Source organism: Varanus komodoensis, unplaced genomic scaffold (assembly GCF_004798865.1).
Source record: "Varanus komodoensis strain SLA01 unplaced genomic scaffold, ASM479886v1 scaffold13_3, whole genome shotgun sequence".
Classification (NCBI taxonomy): Eukaryota; Metazoa; Chordata; class Lepidosauria; order Squamata; family Varanidae; genus Varanus; species Varanus komodoensis.
Genome location: NW_025335409.1, coordinates 4,872,025 through 4,897,122, shown reverse-complemented (window position 1 = coordinate 4,897,122; position 25,098 = coordinate 4,872,025). Strand labels below are relative to the sequence as shown.

Below are 25,098 nucleotides of genomic sequence, written 5' to 3'. Positions count from 1 at the left end.
AACCTCTTTTGCATAGAAATGAAGAGGTTATGAAAGGGCATGCAGAATTTTTGAAAAGCACTATGTGAAATGCATGCAAATATTTATATTGGTTATTTTTCCTTGTTTTGTCTACAGCACGTATTATAAAAACAAAACAGTGGTGTGAAATGCTTCCATGTTTAGAAGGAGAAGGCTGTGATTTGCTAATCAATAAATCAGGTTGGACTTGTACACAACCAGGTGGGCGAATAAAGACAACTACGGTAAGCTTTTTCTGTTTTTGGATTCCCTTACATTTTGCCTGAAACTGTTGGTTTTGTTGGAGGAAAGGTGCAAAAGATCAAACAGGTGCTTAGCCCCACTTCTAAGGTTCCATATACGTGAATATGTATATATAACTCTCTATTTTGAGATACCTATCCATTTTAATACTATATCCTATATTTACCCACTGTCGTGCATGCTCTAGAAACAGAAAGTCAAGCTGCCGATGAGTGCAGTCAGAAACATTGGATGATCTAGAATGTGGCAACAGGACTTGTGTGCTCAGTACAAGCCTCTAGGAACATGTAGCACTGCTGGTTCCCAATAATCTGCTTCCAGGTTAAATTTAAAAGTGCCAGTCATCACCTTTGAATATCTAAAGGCGCATTTCTATGCATGTTTAGACAGAAACAAGGTCTACATCTTCCAGCATTTGCCAGCCAACATGGTTGTTTGGGGCATGCTGTGAGCTACCTTTCTCTCTCAACATGCATATGATTGTGTAGAGAAATAACTAAAGCTGATACCATGCTCCAGTTTACCCACATAAAATATTGTTTCAGCTGGGAACCACTGACGTGAGATTATCTCTTCTTAGAAATAGGTTCGTTTTTGTTTTGGCATCTAGATTAAGAAATTATTTCCACAGAGCAGTTCGCAAGGCCCATTCCACTAGATAGCTATCAAAGGTAAACCTCTTCTGCCTGGCTTTTGTATAAGCTTCTTAGCACAAGTTGGAATTATCTCTTGAGCTGATGTTTTAATTGTTGATGCATTTAATGAAAAAAAATTAGTACAATCTTCTGAAGGTTTGAGAATTTTTTTTATTATTTTAAGTGGGCATGATCTGGTGGTAAAGTGAAACCTAAATGTAAATACAGGGTTCGGAATGTCTGTGAATAATTTAGACCAGGAAAACTGATTTTAGAAAATAATGACATGCTAGCAGAGATGGGTGTGAAATCATACTCTATGCAATAAATTTGGCAAGGGTATCTTGCTGTTTTTATACCTCACTTCCCACCTGATCCTGGCTGTCAGTCGGAAGGCTAATCACCCTAAGCTGCTTACAAAACTTAGCATCCCTGAATCAGGAGAGTTTTCAATGGCAAACTGCCTTTCTATCTCTCTTTCATCCCCCCATGGAAAATCTATTTATCTACTTCCGTTGTTTCTAGTTACTCATGTCTGTCTTCCTGGTGCCACTGGTTCTATATGTTGTTGCAAAACAAGCGGAGAACATTTCTGGTCTTTATTATACTTTGTGAAATGAAAGATTTAAGGTCTATTAGGATTAGGGGCACAGTTATAAGTTATAAGTGCACCATAATGCCTGTCTTCTGAAGGCTCAATGGAACATGAGATGATTAACATAATTTGAGCTTACATAGTTGTCATTTTTAACAGATACCAGGCGTGGGGTGAGCCCACTTGAGATTATAGTATGGAGAAAGTTGGGGGGAAGCATTAGCCCGTCACACCTGCTGCAGTCCCAGCCAGAACCAGGCTTCCTCATACTTACTCTTTGCAATGGTGAATAAAGCTCCTATTAGCCCCACAGCTTGAAATACGCTGCAGCAAGGGAACTCTGTTTGGCTTGCTGGCTGTGTTACAAAAACTTTTTACTAGACGTTCCAAGTTATATTATAAACAGTGTCTCTTTCCAGTGGACTTTTAATGATAACTTCTATTAAATTCTCACTTGCCATAATTCAGTCACTGATGCTATCAATCTACATATAAAGAGAATTTATGCACAAAGTTCGTACTTAATTTTGACACGTTGTACTATTAATGTGTTTTAGCCTCCTTCATGCCAATTGTGTTGCGTGTGATTGTGGAAGAGAATGTGTGTGAGTATGTGTGGTGGGGTGGGGGAAGAGAATCCGTCCACTGTAGGGTTTGCATTCTCATGAACAGTTCACTCACAATCCTATTTAAATCTCATATATCACGACCTTTGCTGAGATTCTGCCTTTGTTTTGATTATTTGCCCAATGCAGTTAGTGGCTAAATTCTATTGAAATTTCAAAATCAAGTACTGTTTTCTGTATGCATGGATGGATAGATTAATATTATCAGCTTAACTGAAATCTGAGAAGCCAGGGTTAGCATCTTTTGCTGGCAGTCCATTAGTGCTGAACATGTTACACAACGGTAGGCTAGAATGGAACAAGTCAGTAGTAAGATCCCTTCCAGAAGCTCCACTGATTGTTCTATTTCATAAGTGGAAGTTTTGCCTGTTCCTCAGCTGTGCTATTCAACATCAGTTTTCCTTTCTGCTAGTGGTCATTCTTGCAGTGGCAGCACTGGATACTGCCAGCAGTCAGTTATTTAGCTGCCAAGGAAACAGCAAAGCCTGTTTGCAAAACTCTAATGGTGCTAAGTATTATCTGCCAGTGACTATAACTGTGTACAACCAACAGGCTACAACACATGCCTGTTGGAAATTCGTATTCCTACGTTGTCCACCTCAATCTATGAGAGGGAACTTCATCTTCCCACATGCTGCTGTAACATGCTCTTAGTGGTCTGTGGCAATATATCTGTATAAGCACAAAAGGGAGAGGATTAACTTCATGTTCTTTCTGATACAAAAAAAACCTGGACAGGAAAAGCAGGCATTGGCACATGATTTCATCTGAAAAATTGGACGGCTGTAATAAATTACAGATACTACAGAATTTCATCAGTTAATGTATAGAATATAAAATGAGACATTATAAATGCATGTCACCATTCCTGTCTTGGTTATATGTCTACCATGCTGGCATATGGGAAAGGAGACAGTTTCATTTCAATAATCTGCGTAATATATGCAAGGTTGTATCAGCTTCTCATCAGCAACTGCTTCCTTTCATGCTCAGGATACAACTTAGCAGTGCATAAAAGCGAAAATGCACTATTTTGTTGGTGTTATAAGGGAGATTAATTTTAGCACCAAAGTGTATATATATTGTCAATGATCCATCACTATTTAATTGTTACTTAATTAATTTGTTCTTTTACATGATGCAATTTCAAGACATGGAACTTAACCGAATATTCATGCTCCAGTTCCTCAGTAGCTAACCTTTTTAAACTTCTGTGATTTTACTGCTAAATTGGCTGAAGTGGGAAATTAAGGAGTATGAAGAAACTAAGAGAGAGCTTGCAGTAGATAAAGGGCATAATTACTCTGACATAGAGCTCAGTGCTATGCTAGTAAAATTTACTAAGGATCTAGCTTCACCAAGGGATGTGGCTTTCTTAACAGAGTTTGCTTACACATGGAGCAATTTAGTCATTAATTAATATTCTCTGGTTGGTTTGGAAAGGTAATTTGTTTCTTACTCTGAGATATAATATAGTTTGTACTGACAGGTAGCTACATGAACCCCTGCCACACTTCACTTCACTTTTCATAAAAATATCATACCCTCATATACAAATATCTCACTAAGTGCAGTTAGATATAGATTTCACTGTCTAAACTATGGCAGTATTATTTGTCTCAAAGGACTGAGGAAAGAATAGGTATGTATCTGATGTCGTGGTCAGAGTGCTGGACTTGCAAATTCAATTTGAAATCCCCACTCAATCATGAAGTTTACTGGGCGGTTGCAGGCATACTGCTAACTCTCAGCCTAATCTACCTTACAGGGTTGTTGTTAATAGGAAAAATATTATATAAGATAACATGAGCACTTGGAAATTAAAAAAGATTAGATAGAAATGTGATAATAGATTAAAATGTTTTGAAAATTTTGTTTGAAAATCACTTTTCTTGAAATAAAGGTCATCCAGACAAAATCTTGAGGTAATTATCAGGCCAGGACTCAGAAAGTCCTGGGATTCAGAAAGACTTCCAGATCTAGAATCCTAACACAGACAATGACTTTATCTGTTACATTTGTAGACTGTTTTTCCAGCAATCTAGTTACTATACAGTAAAGTAAGCATGCCTCAGGAAATATTTGAACTAGGGAAAAATGTTTGGTATAAGGCCAAAATGAAGGGTGATTCTATGCCTGGAATGGACTCAGTCCAATCATACAAATGCTTGAAATGTGAAGACACAGTACCCTAACAGAACCTAAGTAGTTTATTTTTTCCAAAGAAGAAAAAACAAACAAATTTAGACATCCCTGAGTTGGGAGATCAGTGATCATGTGGCAGTGGTAAGAGCGCATACTTTGTTAGCAGAAGGTCAATCATACACTTCCTGTGTTCAAAGGATCTTCTAATACAGTCTTTCCTTAACAGGTGTTCTTCAGATATTTTTGACTGTATCTTCCATCATTGCCAAGCAACATGCTGGCTGGCGATGATGGGAGCTGTTATCTAACACGTTTGGAGAGCATCAGGTTGAGGCAGGCTAAGAAAGTAACATGTTATTTATTTTATTTATTTTTCGATTTATATCCTGCCTTTTTCCTACAAAGGGCTCAAGGCAGCTTACATCATGAATACATCTACTGAAGCCCAGGAGATCAGTCAGATCAGACAGTGCTGGGCTTCTTAGACAAAATAGTTTGACCAACTATAAGGGAATTTTCTATGCAAAATATGGGACCTGTGTTTGTTTGTTTGTTTTTAATATTGCTTCTGAGCTTGTTGTGCATGTTCTTACCAAGCAATTCCTAACAACAAATGAGAAACTCCTGCAGATACTTTGTTGCTGGTATGTGCTGTCAAGTCATCTCCAATTTAGGAATGAATGCCCTCTGAAATGCCCTGTCCTTGACATCCCTGTTCAGCTCTTGTAAACTCAAGACTGATTCCATAATTTAAGGAAACAATCCATCTCATATTTGGTCTTTCCATTCTTCTGTCTTTGACCTTCTCTAGTGTCATTTTCTTCTTTACTGAGTTTTGCCATCTCATGATGTGCCTTGAAGTACCGGAACTTCAGTTGTATCATTTTGCTTCCAGGGAAAGTTCTGGCTTGATTTAATCTAGGACCCACTGGTTTGCTGGTCCAGGGTATTCACAACACTCCACTGCAACATGTTTCAAATGCATCAATTTCCTTCCTTCCTTTCAGCTTCCTTTACCACCCAGCTTTCACAGCCATACATAATGATGGGGAATATATTAGCATGAATGATCTTGACATTGCTTTCCAGTGAGAAGTCCTTACACTTTTCTAGTTCCTTCATTGCTGCCCGTTTACTACTCAGCATTCTTCCAATTTCTTGGTTGCAACTTCTATTTAAATTGATAAAAGTATGTAATTTTTCCCACAATTTCAATTTCTTCATTGTTGACATTAACATTCTGTAATTCTTCTGTAGAATACAGGATAAAATTCTTGGTTGAAACACCTTGAGCATCACTTTGCTTGCATGAAAATTTAGTGCAATGGCCCTATAGTTGCTGTACTTCTTTGGGGAACTGGCATCTATACTGGACATTTCCAGTCTGCGGACCATTCTTTCAATTTCCATATTTGTTGGAATATTCTTGTTAGGATTTGGATCAATTCAGACTCTGCAGCTTGGAGTACTTCTGTTGGTACCCTGCCTACTCTTGATGCTTGATTTATTTCAAGTGCTTTCAGTTCAGCTTTCACTTTGCTTTCAAATACAGATTCTTCCTCCTAAGGTTCCTCTTCAAAGGAGTCTGGCCTCCTTTTTTCAGTTTTGTATAGTACTTTAGTATATTGTTTCTATCTTTATTTTATCTTGGTCAAATAGTATATTGTCTTGTATGTCCTTCAGCATTCCCAAATCCTAGCCTGAATCTGGTCAGACTTAGCATGATTGCCCCTTACTGCTTGTGCAACATCTTGCCATTTTTGTGACTTTTTCATTTCAAGAGTCATTTCAACAACAAAAAAAACATTTTATGTTTGTCTGACTGAACTCTTAGTTCACTCATACCAAGTATTGCAATGCTTGACCATTTCATTTCCTGCTTTCCAGTTTCCAGTTTGCCTTGTTTCATACCTCTCATATTACACATTTTGATTTTATGTATTGTGCAACATCAGGCTTTCCTTTCTCCTCTGTACATGTCAGCCACTAGACTTCCTCTCAGCTTTGATCTACTTGTGTCATTAGCAACAGTGCTATCCGTACTTGTCCTTGGCTCTTCCCCAGTAGCTGATTGAATGCCTTCTGACCTGGGAGTCTCATCTTCTGACACTATCTCTTGTTTCATCACAGGGTTTACACATTTAGAGTATTTGGACATAGTTTACTATTGGCTTCTTCTATGCCTTCAATTACTGCTGCTACCCATTAGCTGCCTTTCAGTAGATTCTGACCCCATCACCATTAGAGATATCCATGTTCTCCTGCTGTTGTGATCATTCTTCCTTAAGAGGATGGCTGGATCTTCGTTTGATGTCTCAGCTTTGAGCATATCCCATTGGGTGACCCTGCTAGGAGACCAGACCAGTTAGAGAGTCTGGTCTCCTGGTCATCTTCTGACACTATCTCTTGTTTCATCACAGGGTTTACACATTTAGAGTATTTGGACATAGTTTACTATTGGCTTCTTCTATGCCTTCAATTACTGCTGCTACCCATTAGCTGCCTTTCAGTAGATTCTGACCCCATCACCATTAGAGATATCCATGTTCTCCTGCTGTTGTGATCATTCTTCCTTAAGAGGATGGCTGGATCTTCGTTTGATGTCTCAGCTTTGAGCATATCCCATTGGGTGACCCTGCTAGGAGACCAGACCAGTTAGAGAGTCTGGTCTCCTGGTAGAATTGGTCTTGGCTTCTCTGACATTTTCAAATGCCTTTCTCATGTTAAGGTGAATAACCTAGAGGGGGTTTGATAAGAATTGGAGCAAATTTTCCAGGGCTCTAATTTTGTGTAATTTGGGGACATGCTGGTTTATAACGTGGCATTTAAATAATATATCAGCTAACAGAGAGAAAGCACTAAGGATCAGATACTGCAGAAACATGTACCATCTGTTGAATTGGTTAAACTAGTATATTCAAAAAGCAACTTCAATTAACAAGATAGATTGTGGTTTTTATCTAAAACATTTGTAAGTTCTATATATTAATTCTTGTTCTATATTTATGCAAAAATAAGAGAAAAACAAAAAAGTCATATTTATGTAAAACTTTAATATTCAGCAAAATGTGTGCCCGTTAAAATGAATATCTGATGTGATAGTAATGCTAACTTTAAAACTAGCCTTTGCAGTCCTTGAATTCGAGAAAAGAAAGAGAAAAAGGTTCTAGCTTAGAGTTTCTAAATTGCAGCTGCCTTCAACCTTTTAAAGCACCCTATAAAGCTGAGTCGGTTTTCTTTGCATGTGCATAGATTACTGAATCAGTCCATAGTTCCAGTGCAGTTTTTTTTTTCTTCCAAACCACTCGTTATTACCTTTGGAAACATTCTTTTTGTTCTGAAACTGAGTAACTGGTGATCAGTGTAAATACTTAACATTAGTAATTAGCTGTTAATTATCCAGTAGTTAGTATAAAAAGAAACTTTTTTGCTTAATGTGGAAGAAAGCAATCAAAGGGAATCCTGGATACCAGCTTTATGTGTAGTTTATTTTAAGACTTTGCAAGGTTTCCCAGTTCCTGGGTGAATTTATATAACAAGAAATGTACTTTGTACATGCTCAGATGACATATAGTACTTCACAAGCTTTTGGATTATTCCATGGAATTAAAGACAAATGCCAGAACTGAAGCTAGCAAGCCTTGCCTCAAGGTAAGTCCTGAAGGGAAGGAAGTGAGTTCACTTATAGTTGCAAATCTTTACTGACATTTAATATGTACAGTCAAGGGTTTTCAGCTTCAACAGAATTTTTTTTACTGTATTGCTTTGTAACTGGACACTTTATGGAAGGTACTAGCACCTTGTCCCATGCCAGGTGAGTATAAGTCTATTAAGACTGTCAGTAAGATAAATAATTTGTATAGGAAGGCCTCAGCAGTTATAGGCAGCCTATAACTACGTGTATTATTTTTTTTTTAAAAGCTAAAAAGTCCTTCCATCTTTATATGTGCAAGGTGACTCCTGATTTTGAAGATGCACTTCTGCCCTGTGCATAAGAGAGCTTTTAGAAAGAAACCCACCATCGCCGTCCTTCCACACTGAAGCCTACTCTACACCTCTCAGGACACGCCTAGGATGAGGAATGGCAGCTACAGTAGGATGGGATATGTGGTAAAATCTGGAAAATGCAGCTTCTTAATTCAGAATTGAAGTTGTCAGGTTATTGTATGATATTTGAGATACAAATCATACCATGTTGGAAGTTAAAGAGCTTTTCTGGCTTTCAGTTTGCTTCTGAATACAATTGGAATTGCTCATTTTGACTTGTAACTGCCTAAATGTTGTAGGAACATGGTTTCAGAAGGCCCAACTTCTCCTATATAAACCTTTCACTTTGAGATCAACCATAAAGTAGGTGTTCTTAGTGGCTAGATGGGTGGTTTCCTTTTGCATGGCAACCTCCATGCCCCAACTCTACAATGTCCTAACCAGACTTATTTGCTTTGGTCCCAGGACTGCTACGTTTTCCTAAGATTTTATGAGGCTCTTATTTGAAAATGAAATAAACAAATGTTGATAAAGTTTTTAATCCTTGTAGCCACCCACCTAAATTTTAAAGAACATCTGAGGCCATTCTTCATTGAATGACTTAAACTGGCATGTTTTATTATTCCTATCCATCTACTGCTTATTATACTGGTATGTTTTTTGTAAACCAAAGGTCTTTTATAAGGCCCTGAGCTCTAGAGTTGACTGAATTCAGACTTCTCTGAAGACTCTCCAAAATACCAGCTGCCAACACCTGCTGGCATATAGAGAGAGTCGCTCTCTTTTGTTCATATACCTCATAGGATGAGATATGTCACTCTTCAAGTATATACAGCCAGAACCTAGATATTCCAAGTATAAATACCTTGTATGTATCTAAGAAGTCATTGTTCAGAACAAACTACAACTGAGCAATAATTATGGTTTTTAAAACTGAAGCTCACATCACTGCTTCCATTAGCTCTTCCTCAGATCTAGGGATCAACACTTGGATTCTCTTCCTGCTACTGACAGCCAACATAGAAAGAATCACACTGGATGCTTTCTAAGGTTGAAAAAGCAGCCTTGGAGAAGGGGTTTGGGGGCATTTCTGAAGAGAGGAGTCTAGCAGTGTTCAAGTATAACTTATCTTGGCAGCACTTCCTCCTCCCTCCCTCTCCATCTGGAAGTCAACTGCCAGCTGCTTAATGGTGTGGGGAGAGAACAAAGGTCTGTTGCCCTTCTGCCCTGCATAGGATGCCTGCAATCCCTGAAGTTTCAAGGGTACAGGCATTCCCACTGGATTGCCCCCTGACTAAATTTACCACTGTTTTATAATCCCTTTCTCCATCTCTGACCACCTCTACTCCTTCGCCACCTGACATCTTCCTAATTGGCCAGTTTTTACAATAGCCTCACAATATTGAACACACACATGCACGCATATGCCAAAGCTCTGTTGTAGGCACCTTGGAAACCTATTAGTTATAAATGTTTACAATAAATAATTTAGATACATTGGACACATTCAAGGTACACACATTTTTTAAACGTAGCAGATGGATTCTGTGGGCAGAGCTGGGGAGGACTTCTGTATGAATGTACACATATAGCTATTGTCAAACACAATATGTTCTAGGCTGCTGCATCCCACTGCATGCCAGGCCACCATGTGAATCAGCCCAAACATATTTGTCATCTGGTGCTACTAAACCATCACTGAAAATAATAAAGATTAGGTTATATTTTAAAACATTTTAGTCTCTTCCCTGTGCTTGAGTAGGTGTCCCAAAAATCACATTTAAACTTTAAATGAAGAAGTTTTAACCCATCAGCAGCATGACGTACCAATTGCAATGCTCTTGGACAGTTGATCTGTATCTCTGCCCAGATGTCAGCATTAAAATCCTTGCAAAACTTTTTCATTTATTTTCAGCATGGAAGTACAATATACAGACCAAACTCTGGAAGGACATTTCATGACCTTGGAGCTAAAGCTATAAAGACCCTGTTCCTTGCCATTTCTCTCTCTCCCCCTCCCCCTCGCAAAGAGAGAACATTTTTGCCTATAGGAGAAAAAATAGCCATGGACCCTTTCCAGTATTATTATGCATATTTCTTGAATTTTACATTTCAACTGTTGCACTTCTGTTCTTACTGTAAATCTAACCATTTACTGAATCATTCTGAGGGAAACTCTAAGTTACAGTTCCATACTTACCTGGGAGTGAGTTCAATTGCCTAACAGTGGGATAGACACATACAACACCGTGTAAGATGTTTGCTCTGCTATATGTTCGCAGCGCAGATGTATTGTGTGTTGCATCTGAGTGAATTTCTGATGTCCTCATGATATATTTCAATAGGCCAAAGTGCAGGCAAAGCCCAGATGTTTACTTCCTGTTACTTCACCAGAAATGTTACAGAAAGTTTATATTGGCATGCTCTCATTCAGAAACCTAACATGATTTATGATACCAATATTACAGTCATCATTACAGTATTTTTACCTGTGTGTATGTGCCTTGTAGCCTGCATTAGATGCATTTAAGCCTTCATCAAGGGCCAGGAACATTGGATTACACTGTTAATATAATAAACATGTCATACATAAATATTAAAAATTACAGTATACACTATTTTAATACACTATTAAAAACAATTCCAACTACAATAGAAGGAACAGTCAGATGGTGCAGCATATGATTAATTGCAGTTAATTAGAAGCCAAGGAATGCCTGAGTGAACAAATGCACTTTCAGGAGGCATGGGTAACATGGCATATTTTCTTATGCACAAACTGCACATAGGAGGGGGGCTTCCATGGGGTAGGTGATATGGTGATATATTATGTGACAGCAGTCTTTTGCTTACTGAATCACCAGCATGGCCATTTGACTACTAAAATTAAAATATATAATCTGAGAGAAGGTGCTTAAGTGTCCTATCAGTGCAAAAACAAGAGAGAGAGAGAGAGAGAGAGAGAGAGAGAGAGAGAGAGAGAGAGAGACTTGCCATATCCATGATTTAACAGTGACTAAGAAGGGCAATCTGGCATGCATAACTGGTGGGGGGTGAGGGTTAGTGGGGCAAGGGAGGCCGAATAGCTTAGGAGAATGTGTTGCCTTAGTCTGTAGGGATTCTTTCTCTCTCCAGGATCCCTCTGTCTTACTCGTAATCTAGGCTGTTTGCCTCTTGCAGTGGGATAGATTGGGGATTCTGTTGGTGTAGTCAACAGTCTCTCTTTCTGAACTGACAGACATAGTCTTGGCTGTGAAGTTGAGATCTGCCAGACTACTGCTTTTGGATGAGGATCCCTTATCAAGGGCAGTTCAGGATTTCATGGATGCCATGGCAACCATCAGACTGTTCCAGCATGTTTCCAGCCAAACACAAGTAGCAAGCACACTCTAGATTTAGTTTTTTTCAGCCAGGCATGGGAATAGTTATCTGAAGAGGGGGGACTTTGTATTGGTCCTTTTGTCATGGTCAGAACACTGCCTATTGTGATTCATATTAGCAGTGACTTTCCCTCTGTGCAGGGGTGGGGGACCCATTAAGATGGTCTGCCCCAGAGACTGATGGATTCAGATGCATTCCAGAATGCTCTGGGGAACTTTCTGGCTGATGTGGCTGGTGGAATCCCTGGTTGATCTCTGGACCTTTCAGCAGCTTTCAATGTCCATCAAACATAGTATCCTTCTAAGTGATTGAGCTTAGAATGAGGGGCATTATTCTGTAGTGGTTCTGCTCCTACCTGGATGCCAGCTTCAGGGGATATTGGAGGATATTGTTCTGCCTCTTGGATTCTCCAGTATGAGGCTCCCCCATGCTAATCACATCTACATGAAACCACTGAGATCCTCCAGAGTTTGTTGATGACACACACCTCTATTCCTCCTTTTCATCTTCAGCAGGTAAGGCTATGGCTGTACTTAACTGGTGCCTGGCTACAAGAATGGTCTGGATAAGGGGTTTACAAACTGAAGCTCAGTCTAGGCAAAACTTAGATGATGTTAGTGGATGGTTCTTCTGACTGGATGGAGGGGATTCAACCTTTTCTAGATAGGATTGCACTTCCCTTGAAGGAACAGGTTCATAGCTTGGGGGTGCTTCTTGAGTCATCTTTATCACTTGAGGTCAGGCAACTTCAGTGGTTCAGAGTGCCATGCCTTCTACTAGCTTTATCTGGTGGCCCAGCTTTTCCACTATTTGGACAGAGATAGCCTGCCATCAGTAATATATACTCTGGTAATCTCTAAATTAGATGACTGCATGCACTCTCTGTGGGCCTTGAAGTCCATTCAAAAGCTGCAGCTTGTGCAGCCAGACTAATAAAAGAGACCAGATGGTCTGAGCATATAACACCAATTCTGACCCACTTGTACTGGCTGCTTGTATGCTTCCAAGTCTAATTCACTGTGCTGGTTTTAACCTATAAAGTCCTACAATACCTGATGGAATGCCTCTCCCAACCAGCATCTAGCTGGACACTACAGTCAAATTCTGGGCCTTCCTCTGACTGCTACCTCAGAGGAAAGCTTGGTTTGTGGCAACTAGGAGAAGGGCCTTTTCAGTGGTGGCCTCCCAGTTACAGAATGAGCTCCCCACTGATGTCCACTCCAGGATAAGACCGTTTTCTACTGTAGGGCATTTAATTAGTTTACCAGCTTTGTTAGTTGCTTTAGAATGTTCAGTTGGATTTTATCTTGTTTAAGTTATTGGAATTGTTTATGTGATTTACATGCAGTTTTAAATTTTTGTATGGGAACCTTTTTTTAGCTAATGTTTTTATAATATGTATTGTAAATTGTATTTTAATGGATTGTTGTAAACTGCCCAGTGAGCTTCAGCGATTGGGCAGTATAAAGGTTAAATAATACAGGAAGGAAGGAAGGAAGGACAGAAGGAATGCATCACAAATCAAACACTTCATGGCATCAAACAAAAGTAGTAAATTGGAGACCAATTTCCTGAACAAACTGAGCAGCTAGAGCAACTGGCCCACTTTAAGTATAAAACAATGTATCTAAAAGAGGATTTAGAGTAAGAAGGATATAACAAATAATTTGCTATAGACTCATCTTTACTTTAATTGTTAAGAAAATGGGGTTTTAGAAAGGGGAGAGAGAGGTTAAAAAGCCTCTGAGGCTGACATGGTAAAGAGAGAAAATTCTCATTTTGTTCTCAAAACAATCGATAGCAGGCATTGTTCTGTTTAATGATTACGGAAAAAGTGCATCTTGCTTTAACGTAATGTTCTATGGATCAGTAACTCTGTATTCTGTCCCTTGTAATTTGCTGGTTGTAATTTCAACTTTTTCTCTTCTGCTATCACTCACACAGACTCAGCATTGACCTTGTATTATTACTGAGCCTCCAAGCCTCTTTCAGATCCTAGAAATAGTTTCCTTCAAAGTTAGATCCCAGTTGTATGACAGAGAAGGCTGCCAGTCCTGGAAACTCAGAGTATTCTTTTGACAAACTCCTTTTCTCCCTGATAGTTGAAATTACAATCTAAGATATGCCTGATGATTCCAGGGTCATCCATGGTGTTACTGAAGTCATTATTTACAATTAATGGGACATATGATACAAAGTCATAACTTCAGTTTTCATCTGAAAAGTAGACTTTTCATCTGATGTCCAATTTCCTGTAGTGGTCCTTTTTGGAAAAGTGCAATAACAGTGGAGAAGTTTTCTGTATTGTGTATTACATTCAGAGTGATACTAACCCTTGTTCTATGGTTATTCATATTCCTTGTATTGAAGATAGCACTTGATGTTCCATCCCCAGTGAGCAAACATATTTATAGAATCACAGGGTTAGAAATAATAATGGAAGGCATTTCCTGGACAAACCAGAAAACAGCTACACCCTGGCAAAAGTCTGTGGACCCATAAAAATGCATCATTTACTGAAATTAAAACTGACAATATCTTGTCTTAAATTTAATTGCACCACATAATGTGAGCATGGTTTGCTGATAACATGAGCAGATCTGCAATTAGTGACATCTAGATGTATATGCTGTCCTGTTCTGGGAAGGATAAAGCCTTTCTAGGATAGTTTAATAAAACCTGATTTCTGGAGAAAATGAACATAGAGAGAATCCTATCACATTTTTCCAGGTGTTGATTTTCACACTGAATTCCTCATTAGCAACAGTTGGAAAAAAATAGTTCATATAACATTATGGGATAGTTTGAGATCATTTTTTAAACCACATATGGCATTTGTGCCAGGGTAGCCTGCTATGATTTGTACCCATTAAAGACGAAAATATTTTTTAAAGTGTCTAAGCAGCTAGTTTCTTTGGAATACATTTCACAAATCGCCAGTGTAAAATGCCACTGTTTGCCATTTTTGCTATATTTCAGCTTGATATTTGGATGCCATAGAAAGGACTGTGCCTAGGGGAAAATGTAATTTTAGTCTTCAGTTTTCACAGTTGACTCTTAATTGATGTGATGGATTCATTTGTGCTATTACTGTTTTGTACCAAATGAAAGAAAAATGATCCCAAGGTGTAAGATATTTTTGCCCTTCCCTTCTTCTCACATTTGGTTTGTATTATATAAAACATTGCCCTGGCTTTTCATTTTCCAAGAACTCTAGCGCTGGTTCAGTTTGTTTCTATGGTGTCACCATCTCAAATTTACAGTTCTAATACCTATAATTATTCTAAAGGAAAAATATTCATCTAACAATCTGATTTATATGTCTGATTTAAAATTGTCATTTTGCTGTGTGTTAATTAGTGATGTTTCCAGAATTTTTAATTATCTAGTTTATAATGTAAATATTTCCAACCAGAATTTTTCAGCCGTATTGCAAATTGATCACTATTTTGCCCAACACTTTTCTTCAGTGGCTAGGTATGTAAATACGTTTTGTGTGAAATTCTGATTAAGTGCATTCAGCAGCCCCAGCCTACTGTCTTTAGTTATTTCATATTAAATCCCTTAGTCTTGTCAACACATTTCTTGACTGCTGTGAAACCATGTGAATTAAAGCCAGGTGCTTTGTAGTACTACTCTGTTCTTTAGTGTTACCCTGTATTGTACAGATGTTAAGGAAACCATGCTTTTACACAATATTTGATGATATTAATGTTGTTCTCTGTGCAGGCCTATCCAAGACATTAGTACAGGTGTACCACATCTTGGGGGCAATTGATTGACTCAATGTCATAGTTTTCAGAAGGGTCAAACATAAGGTTATTTATAATTTAACTTAACTAGATCCATATATCCACTTATAGAGACAGATGGAATAGGAATTTAACACCCTTTCCTGTCTCTCCTACTCCTGAGAAATTCTAAAAATGTTGTCATGCATTTGGAGATCCTGCTGAATGGGGTGGGTTATGATACTGAGAATGAGGGATTTAAGGGCATTATAAAATCATGTCACCTGTGATTAATACTAAAGATTGTTAGAGAGAACAGAGAATGGAAATGTCAACTTTCACCTGCCTCCATCCAGTTATCTGCATACAGTCCTGACATACGGTATGAAGAGAAATGTCCATAATAAGAACCTAAATCTTGGCCAGCAAGAAAATAAACACTTAGATCCAGAGAGGATAAGACTATTGTCATATAAAAGTCTCTTTCTACTGAGAAAAAGGTTTCAGAACAAAAGTCTTTGGCAGATAGACATTTAAGTTGTTAAAATATTAGTAAAGAATTGTCAGTGAGTTTTAATTTCTGATAAGTTTTTTTTCTGCAGAGCCTGCAAAGAGAAGATGCAGATGGAAATGATCTGCTGTCAGATTCCTTCTCCTGAGGTTGAAGGAGTGTCCACAGCCTTGAAAGGAGGAATCTGAAATATTCCATGGTCTGTGAGACTGCTTTCCTCATTTACATCTTAAGAAATACTCTTCAGAATGTTTAATTCACTATTATTTATGCAAATGAGTAAGCATTAACAGCAGCATCAGTAAAAATCTTTGATTGTTGTGGTTTCATTAAAAGACTGCATCCTAAAATCCTGAAATGGTCCACAAGTAGCTGAGATAATTTTCCTGGTCATCCAGCTTAGGTACAGCAATAAATGATATCCTGAACTCCTTAAATGGTCACTGTGCGCTGCAAAACAACATGATCAAAGATAATTTCAGTCTTCCTCTGAGCATTCAAGGATTCATGCTTTCTCTCCCCTGTCTTCTGTCACATTCTCATTTCTCCTTTGATGTACTAAAAGGGAAAATTCTACAGCAGGAAGACGACTGAAGGTATAGAAGGTTTCCTGATATTTTAGACCACTAATTTTAGGTATGGACTTTGTAATTTTGTCCATTCCCAGACTTTTAACACTGGTTAAAAAAGTAAAGGTTGCCCCACACCTGCATGCTAGTTGTGTCCGACTTTGGGGCTGGTGCTCATCTCCGTTTGTTAGCCAAAGAGCCAGCGTTGTCCAAAGATGCTTCTGTGGTCATGTGGCCAGCAGGACTAAATGCCGAGGTTCACGGAAAACTGTTATCTTTCCCACAAAAGTGGTACCTATTTATCTAATCACATTTGCATGCTTTCAAATTGCTAGGTAGGCAATTGCTGGGACAAAGCAGCAGGCACTCACCACATCGTGTGGATTCAAACTGCCAGCCTTCCAGTAAACAGCTCAGTGGCTCAACCGTTTAACCCACTGTGCCACTTGCATCCCTTAACAATGATCAGGGCTCAAGAAATGCTAATTTTAAAATACAGATTTAATTATATAATAAATAAGGGCATGGTGGTAAGGGTTTTATCTTGTCCAAACTCTAGAGTGGGCACCCCTTGGAGTTGTGGCTGAACTCACTCTTCATGTTCAGGAAGAGAGTCAACACACATATTTTAAGTTCACTTTTTAAATTACTATTATGATTTGTATGATCAATTTTTTTTTAAATGAGGCAGTAGAGAAATACATTACTATTAGTATTTTTTGGGAACTACTCAGACTGATTCAGAATGGATACATTAACAAAACTATCACTTTTAACATTCCATAACAAAGTTTGTTACAATAAACAAAAAACAAAATCACAAAATCCACAAAAGTAATAGTCATTTCCAAAAATCAATTCATCGTACTAGAATAAACAACAGTATAATGAGAACATTAAATTCCAACTCACAATTCATTTATTTAAACTAGCAGCAAGTAGTACTTTGTACAAATAAATTAAAGTGCCTGTGAAATGACCACCATCAATCTAAATTGCGCAAAGCTGAAGCTTCCAAAAATTATGATTCTATGACATCTATGAGTCAACTAGCCTTCTGCTCCACCCTGCTCCATCTCACTTCTCTTACCAGGAGCAAAAATAATTCAGCTCATGCTCTTGATCAAAATATTCTAGGGCATACTCTAATCTTATCCCTTTCTACCTCCTTTCTCAGGACTAAATAAGATGGCACCCTAACCACCATTGCACACCTTGAAGGCGTGATACCCAAAGGTATTGACCTGCTTCTTGGAAAATCTCTCTGGAAATCTCATTGCTCCTTGCAGCTCCCTGATGTGGGTAGTAGAGACACTGGTTGCAATGTTGTTTCAAATATCCTCTCCCCAGCCTCTTTTTCCCATCACTGCCTTCATTATTGATTCTGCCCCTTTCACTGCCTGTGGTAGATTTGAAGAGATACGCCACTGTTCTGGAAATGCATGATCAGTCCAAGGGTAAGGGACAACTCATCGGCCAATGTTCGTAGTGGCTTCAGATTGACTCCTGCTGTGACATAACAGAGGAGACACTGGGAGAGAACACTGGTACTGGTGTGAGTATTTGACAGAGTAGGGATAGTGGCTGCTGCAGTATCAGCAGCAGGCTTAGCTTTTATACTGATTAGAAATACAATGATAATATTAATGCCAGTAAATCATACAGAAGTGCTACCCTTCTTGTACTGTAGCTGGTAGTCTTAAGACAAGTCCCATGAGATGCAGGCATTTATGTGTGCTAGCCATTGGCAATCAAAGGAACAATATAATTTTGCATCAACAGTCATAATTTTTGGTAACTTTAATATTCTCAGAAATGCAGATGAGCTGGGGAATGCATGGTTGGGCAAGTATTGTAATATAATCAATAAAGAACAAAATATGAATGATATGAACATGTTTCCAAATAGCTACTACACTACATTAACAAAATTCAGTGCAAATTCAATTATTCATGAGCCATGAATAGCCTCTAGAAAGAAGTGCTTATCATCTTTCTGAAACCCTTTTTTAAAAAAAACAAACAAACCATAATTTAGTGCTTACCTAACATAAGGATAGGTATAGTTAACATGCATGTTTTTCCTTTTTAAAAAAAAAACTTGCCCTTCCCCCAACCACCATTTTTTAAATAACAGTGCTGAATACAATATGAATTCAAAATGACTCTGCCAAGGGAATCTGTTATTTTTGTATGGTTCATAATATTTCATTAGTTGGTAAAATACTGAATGAGTTCTGTGCTCCTGTTGCTATAATATGTCATTCTTATTCTTTCTCTATCTAAATGTTCAGTTCTGAATTGAATTTGGACATGTTTATAGCACAAATGGTTTCCAAAAATCTTAGAGGCTCCATTATGGAATCATATTATTTGATCATTGGCTTATGTAGGAATAGATAGATGCTGATTTGAAACAATATTTAAGCAGAATTCACACAATCTGTTATTGATTACTAATCTTGAATATTCTGCCTACCATGTCTCAGTCATGGGTTTTCTATTTATCACTTCCTTATCATAATGCTTTCATACAAATGGCCTATGGACATAAACTTGTCAGTGCAATGTTTCATTGAGGGTATCAGCACCATCATCACAATTTTTAATTGAGTTAGTTCGGCAAAAATAGGCTTAACGTTTCAGCTACATTCATGTTATCCATGTCATGAGCAGAGCTGCCGGAGCTCGGTAAGACTAGATGGTCTGTGTGGCCCCTTCTGACTTGCTCTGTTTCTATGTTGAGTTACAAATTTAGAAAGGGTTCAAAAAGGATGAAGAGATTCTTCCATTTACTTCAAGTTTAAGAGGAAATAAATGCTTTTATGTTTACAAAGCACTTGGATAGATCAGTGGTTATGTTCCATGTTGGTACCAGTGTCACATGAAAATTGGGAAGTTAAGGGCAGGGGCTAATAAGAAAAAGGTTTTTCTGTTGCAGCATCCCAGCTATGGAATAAATGTCCATACACTGTCCTCTTTCCAGCACCAGATAAATATCTTATTTTCCTGAGAGTTTTAGTTACATTTTGTTTTAGATTCTGTATTGTATTTTAAATATTTGTACTGCTGCTAGGGCTTACGCTAGTTTTTACTTCTCCTTTATACTGTACAATTAACCATTTAAGCATTTATACATTATTGTATATTACATCATTTTACATTGTTGTGAACCAGCCAGAGAACTTTGAGTACTGGACAGTGTAAACATGTAGTTAAATAAATAAAGTAGTCTATATTAGAGTTCCTAGAAGCCGAATTTAGTTTGCTAGGTAGGAACTTGAAACCAAGTACAGCTTGCTTCTTTTCTGAAATGTTACCTGTTCCAGCTGCAGGGTCACCCTGTCCACCAGAGCTGATGAGCCTCAGTGTGTGGATAAGGCAGTAATAGTGTTTAAACTGAACAGTGGGGGAAAGTCATCATGATTTGGAAAGTATCTGCTTTGGGTTAAATCATTGGAAATTAGAATGAAAATGTTTCCAGTTACCCACATGGACACAGAAAGAAAATAAGCTGAGAGTATATGGTGAAACAGACAGGCTTTTAAGAAGATTTAAGGGCCATAGCAGAAAGTACACACATCTAAGGAAGAACACCATGTACAGGTGTTTCTATGGAGGTGCTAGAAAGTAGGAGTTGGATTGTCCAGTTTTAAAGAAAAACCTAGAAACAGTGGGCACTGCAGAAACCTGGGGCAATGGAGAAAACCAGTGAGAGATGATAATCTCTTAAAGGATATGAAGTGTGTAGGAAGAACAAGGAAAGGCATTCAGGAAGAAATGTTGCTCTGTACAAAGAGGCCACAGTGTTAAGCAGACTAAAAAAGCTTAAAGGATTAGACTCCTCTACAGAAGCACTATGAGTGAGGATACTGGGCTCCAAAATTAATTTAGCTCAGGAACATCCTGTTGTCCCCAGATCAAGCACTCAGTGTAATCTCAAGATGGAAAATGAAATCACAGAGGCCTCCAAATAACTTCAGTTGCTCCCAAATGTTCTAGTCATGACAAAGAGGTTAAATTACTTGATGCCCTGAATGGTTGTGCTCTGGAATATTTGGTCACACGATCAATCAGAGGGGAAGCAACCCTGGAGTGTTGCCAAACAAACTGGACACAGTGACCCCAGTGCTATCAGATTTAATTAGGTTTTAAAAAATGCCAAGAAAGTCCAACATAGTCACATTTGGCTTTAACAGCAGACATTTCTCTAAAATGTGGCAGGTGAAAAGAAGATGAAAAGGGACATCCAGAATGTCAACATTCTTGGAGGTTACTCAGTCCACAGTAATTCAGCATGTGTACTGTAGGTTGGTACCAAATCCAAGATCACCAGTTTGCTTAAAAAGCAGTGCCAAGGAGGCTATTAAAGGAAAGAAGCCTTCCTTAGAAAAATGGAAGAGAACAACAGGTAGCATAAACCACAAAAAATGATATGCAAGCAGACAATAAGAGATGCAAAGAAGCTTTTTGAGGAACATGTATCTGATAATATCAAAGCAAGCAATAAAATTTAAATGTATCAGAAGCAGGAAACTAACTCAGTGGACAGTTGGAACACTGGATGACAGCAGAGTTAAAGAAGTACTAAGGAAGGTATTGTGAAGAACTGAATGATTTCTGGACTTTCCAGGTGTCTTGATGCCAATGTAAGTTGTACGAGAGAGGAGGGATTGCAAGCATAATGTTGCATATAATTGTGCCAAAATAAATAACTGTTTAAAGAGAGAATTCATTCATATCTAATTATGATGCATATGCTTACAAATAATTTGAATATTTTTAAAGAAGCCACATATGTGGATTTTATGAACAAAATTGAAGCACAGCCTATATAGTTATTTCTCAGGCTTTAGAGCTGTGCTCTCATAGTTTTGTGATGCTTTTATTTTCAAGCTTGATTACACTGTATTTCATTGGGTTTCTACTATTTGGGTCTGTGTGACAAAAATGGGAAATATGGCAGCTTTGAAGCTTGAAAACATGGTAATTGCCTTAATTAAAATGCAGACTATTTCCAAAAGCAGCAGGGGCAGGAACAGAAAAAAAAATCATAATACACCAAAGGAGCCAAGTTCATTTGAGGACTTGAGAGCAAGCATGTGAAATCCAGGTGTCCAGCAGTTACAGAATGAATGACTTGTCTGTGAGGTGCCCATCCTTCTGTGGTGCCACCTATAAATACTGGCCACCCAGATAATCTGGGATGTTTATTGGCAAGCATGAAAGGAATAACCATCCTCCATTATTTATTACCAGCCCTTGGCATTCAAGGCATTCCCCAACTTGCTCCCTTCCAAATGTGTTGTTCTGCCACTTCCATCATTGATGCTCTACAATTTAGTACATCTGGAATGCGTCTGGGTAGGTGTGGCAGCTTGATTATAGGTAGACAACCTGGTGCCTTCCAGATTTATTTATTTATTTATTTATTTATTTATTTATTTATTTATTTATTTGGCTACAGCTTCCATAATTCCTGCTCATCGGTCTGTTGGACAGCCTCAGAAGAGTTGTAGTCCAAAGAACAAGGGGGATTAATTTGTCTACCCTTGCATTAGAGTGGATCCAAAATAAGGAGATTCTATCTGCAAAGATATAACTGATAAGCAGAAGAGTATCCAATTTGAGACAAGGGGGAAATGTTTTTCATTGATTCTTCTTCATCAGTAACTGATTTTACCTTCCACACTGATCCAGGGTGCTTTATTCTCTGGAGGATGGTTTTTAGACAGGCAAAGGAGGAATTCACAAAAATTGCCCCCCCCCTTTCATTGACAGGATCATCTCATAAGTTGTGGTATTTATCTCAGAACATGTCAAACAACAGAATTATGTGTTAGAAAGCAATGTGTTTGAGCATGCACTCAGTTAAGGCCAGACTTTAACTTGTTCAGTGCAAAATGGAAGACACCCACTCATGAATTTGTTGTATTATAATAGAAAAAAGATTGTTTCAATTTAAGCACATGGCATACTTCTTTCCTCCCCTGCAGATGTTTCCAGATTTATGCCTTGCAAATTGATTGTGATAATAATATTCCAAAATATGCTAATAAGTGTTTATTCTGTCACTTTTATTTTTGTTTGCATTTGGAAAGATACAAATGCTAGATGTAGAAATCTCTAAATCATAATAAAGCAGTTGCATAAAATATATATGAGCAAATGCCTATAAATTGGAAATCTGAGATAAAATACCTAGAAGTTCAGAAAAACTTGCTTAACAGAGGCAATGTATTAAACTGTTAAAGAGTTTCATATTACTGTGAAAACAGAAGCATATTTCTTCATGAATTCAGGTTGGCCAAAACTGACTGGAGAATTTCACCCCCAAAAATGAGGATAGAAAAATCTATCCGAAATCTCTGAACTCTGTCATTCCCTTGTCTTGAGAATAGATGTTCACAGTTGCCATGACAGCTGCCAACCTGTACACGGATAACTGAGCTCATACTGTTTGTGTGAATCCACAGACTAAGGTAATGTTCCATCATTTAGGCTTCCGTGGTTATTTGGCTGGTGCTTTTAACAGCAACAGTCTTTTTTGTGTATATAGACAAAGCGCTTAAAGAGTTGTTCTTGCGCACCTGGACCAGGCTTTTTTTAATGTACATGGACAAGATTTTCTAAGTGCATTCTTACAAAAGTTCTGTTAACTCTGAGATTCCCCAGAATATTATCTTCTCCAAATATAGGTCAATGTTTGTGGCAGTTTTGTGTAGCTTTGTGCCATAAATCCAAACTTTTATGCCACCACCCACAGGTATATAGTGAATGATAAATCAGTTGAAGGTTTGTCGTTAATATACACAAAAGCTAACATTGTCACATCATCTACAAATGCATGTAAAAGGTCTGTGCTAGTTTTGTGACACAAACCCTTTATTTTGTGCCACCACCAAAAGCACTGAACATGAAATACTCTTAGGTGGGATTTGATGAATGCTAAAAATGTTCATATTACCTCTGAATGCAAGGCAAACGTTTGCATGTGAACATGTTTAGCACTTAACAGGCCTGCCCAAGGGTACATCATCTTCATTCTTTGAGCTCGCTTTCCCCAGTTGCCACTAGTGGTACCCAGCACTTTATTTTGATCACAGTTGTCTACTCACTCTTCTGTTACAGGATATGATTTTTTTTTCTGTGTCTGCCAAACATTTGACCAGAGTTGCTACTTTTCTAGGCGCCATAACAGATAAAGTATAAACATTTTGCCACATTGATGCTTCAGAGCAGGAGTGGGCAAAACGTAGATCTCCAGATTTTTACACTCCATTTCCCAGCATTCTTGTCCATTAGTCATGCTGGCAGGAGTTTATAGGTGTTGAACTCCAAAACACTTGAAGATCTACAAAATAGAGAATATATTCCCAACGTAGAGGTAATTGTATTTTTCATGTCTTTTCCCCTGTGGTCTAGCTGTTCATGAGTGTGTTTTCTGCATTGAGAGATTGATCAGTTTTTTATGACACGGAAGTAGCAATTGCTTGTTCAGCCTTTGGTGGGATGCTGCTATTTTACCATTTAAGTGGGTCTTCCCACAAGATTTTTAAGAGCGTCTACATCTTGGTGATGACCTGTCATTTGCAAGGGAAACTAAATCTGTGGACTTGTATTGAAGCAAAATCCAAATGCATTTACTAGAGGTATTATATTGAATAGTTAACCTACTGCTTACTAGGGAATAGTGACGGGCTTTGTCCCCAACATTATGCTGTCTGAGGTAACCCTTCCTTCCTACTTACTAGCCAAAAAGTATGCATTCCTATGAGGAAAGCAACAGTTTCCTCTTTTCCATATCCATGACATCTCCAAAATGTTGTTTTCCTTGGAAGATAAATTGTGCCACTGTTTTTAAGCAATTATGCATTCATGTGTATAAATAAGTAACAAGGAAATAATAAGCTGTCTACTAAATAGAATCCTTCAGTCGTGGGCTTTTGCGAGCCATGGCTCTAAACCCTAGACTTGTGCATTACAAAAAGGTTTACGCTTCAGATATAGCATTAAGTTGCCATGACGGCTGCCTTTTGTTACTATCTTCTTTGTATTGTTTTAATTAACTCTTTCTGCTACAACAGCAGAAAAGATTACTGATAAATGATTGTTTCTTCTAAGAGAAGCAGGTAAAAATAATGTATCCTTGGATTACACCTTTGTGTGTTAGTGATTCTGTCTTTTTTCTCAACCACAAAATTCAGATACAGTGAAGCAAGTCCTTATTCAGGATGGTGCATTTTTTCAGTCGGATAAATCATAAGATATTCACTTAGCGGTAAGATTAACACCAGCTCCTTATTCCACATTATAGCACACAGATATTAACACATACATTCTGTAGAAAAGTGACTTTTCTATATGTAGCCCAACATTCACTGAAGCAGTATTTAATTAATTACAGAAGAGATGCAAACCTGTGGTTTGCATGCACAAGGGGTAGTATTATGGATCCAGCAACCTGCTGTAGGGGTAAATGAAACTGATATTGTTAGGAAATAGCAGGAAAGGATTAACCATTTTAGCTATGTTTGAATTATGAAGTATATTCATACTTGTGAAATGTTGATAGAACTAGTATTGATCACTTTAATAAGTAGATTAATTAATTAAAGCTTTGACTAATATGTAGGGACCAATTTAGGCAGTGG

The 25,098-nt window shown here is 38.0% G+C and overlaps 1 protein-coding gene across 4 annotated transcripts in view; it reads left to right on the top strand.

Moving 5' to 3' along the window:
- TAFA5 (TAFA chemokine like family member 5) overlaps window positions 1–25,098 on the top strand; it is a 388,082-nt gene that overhangs the window by 311,575 nt on the left and 51,409 nt on the right. For 3 of the 4 annotated variants that reach the window (XM_044423498.1, XM_044423499.1, XM_044423496.1), the window contains one exon: window positions 118–349. In XM_044423498.1, coding sequence (XP_044279433.1) covers window positions 118–287 — 170 coding nt within the window. In that variant the 3' untranslated portion in view covers window positions 288–349. Of the gene's footprint in view, window positions 1–117; window positions 350–25,098 lie in introns of those variants that run through there. The other variant, XM_044423497.1, reaches the window with a different exon arrangement.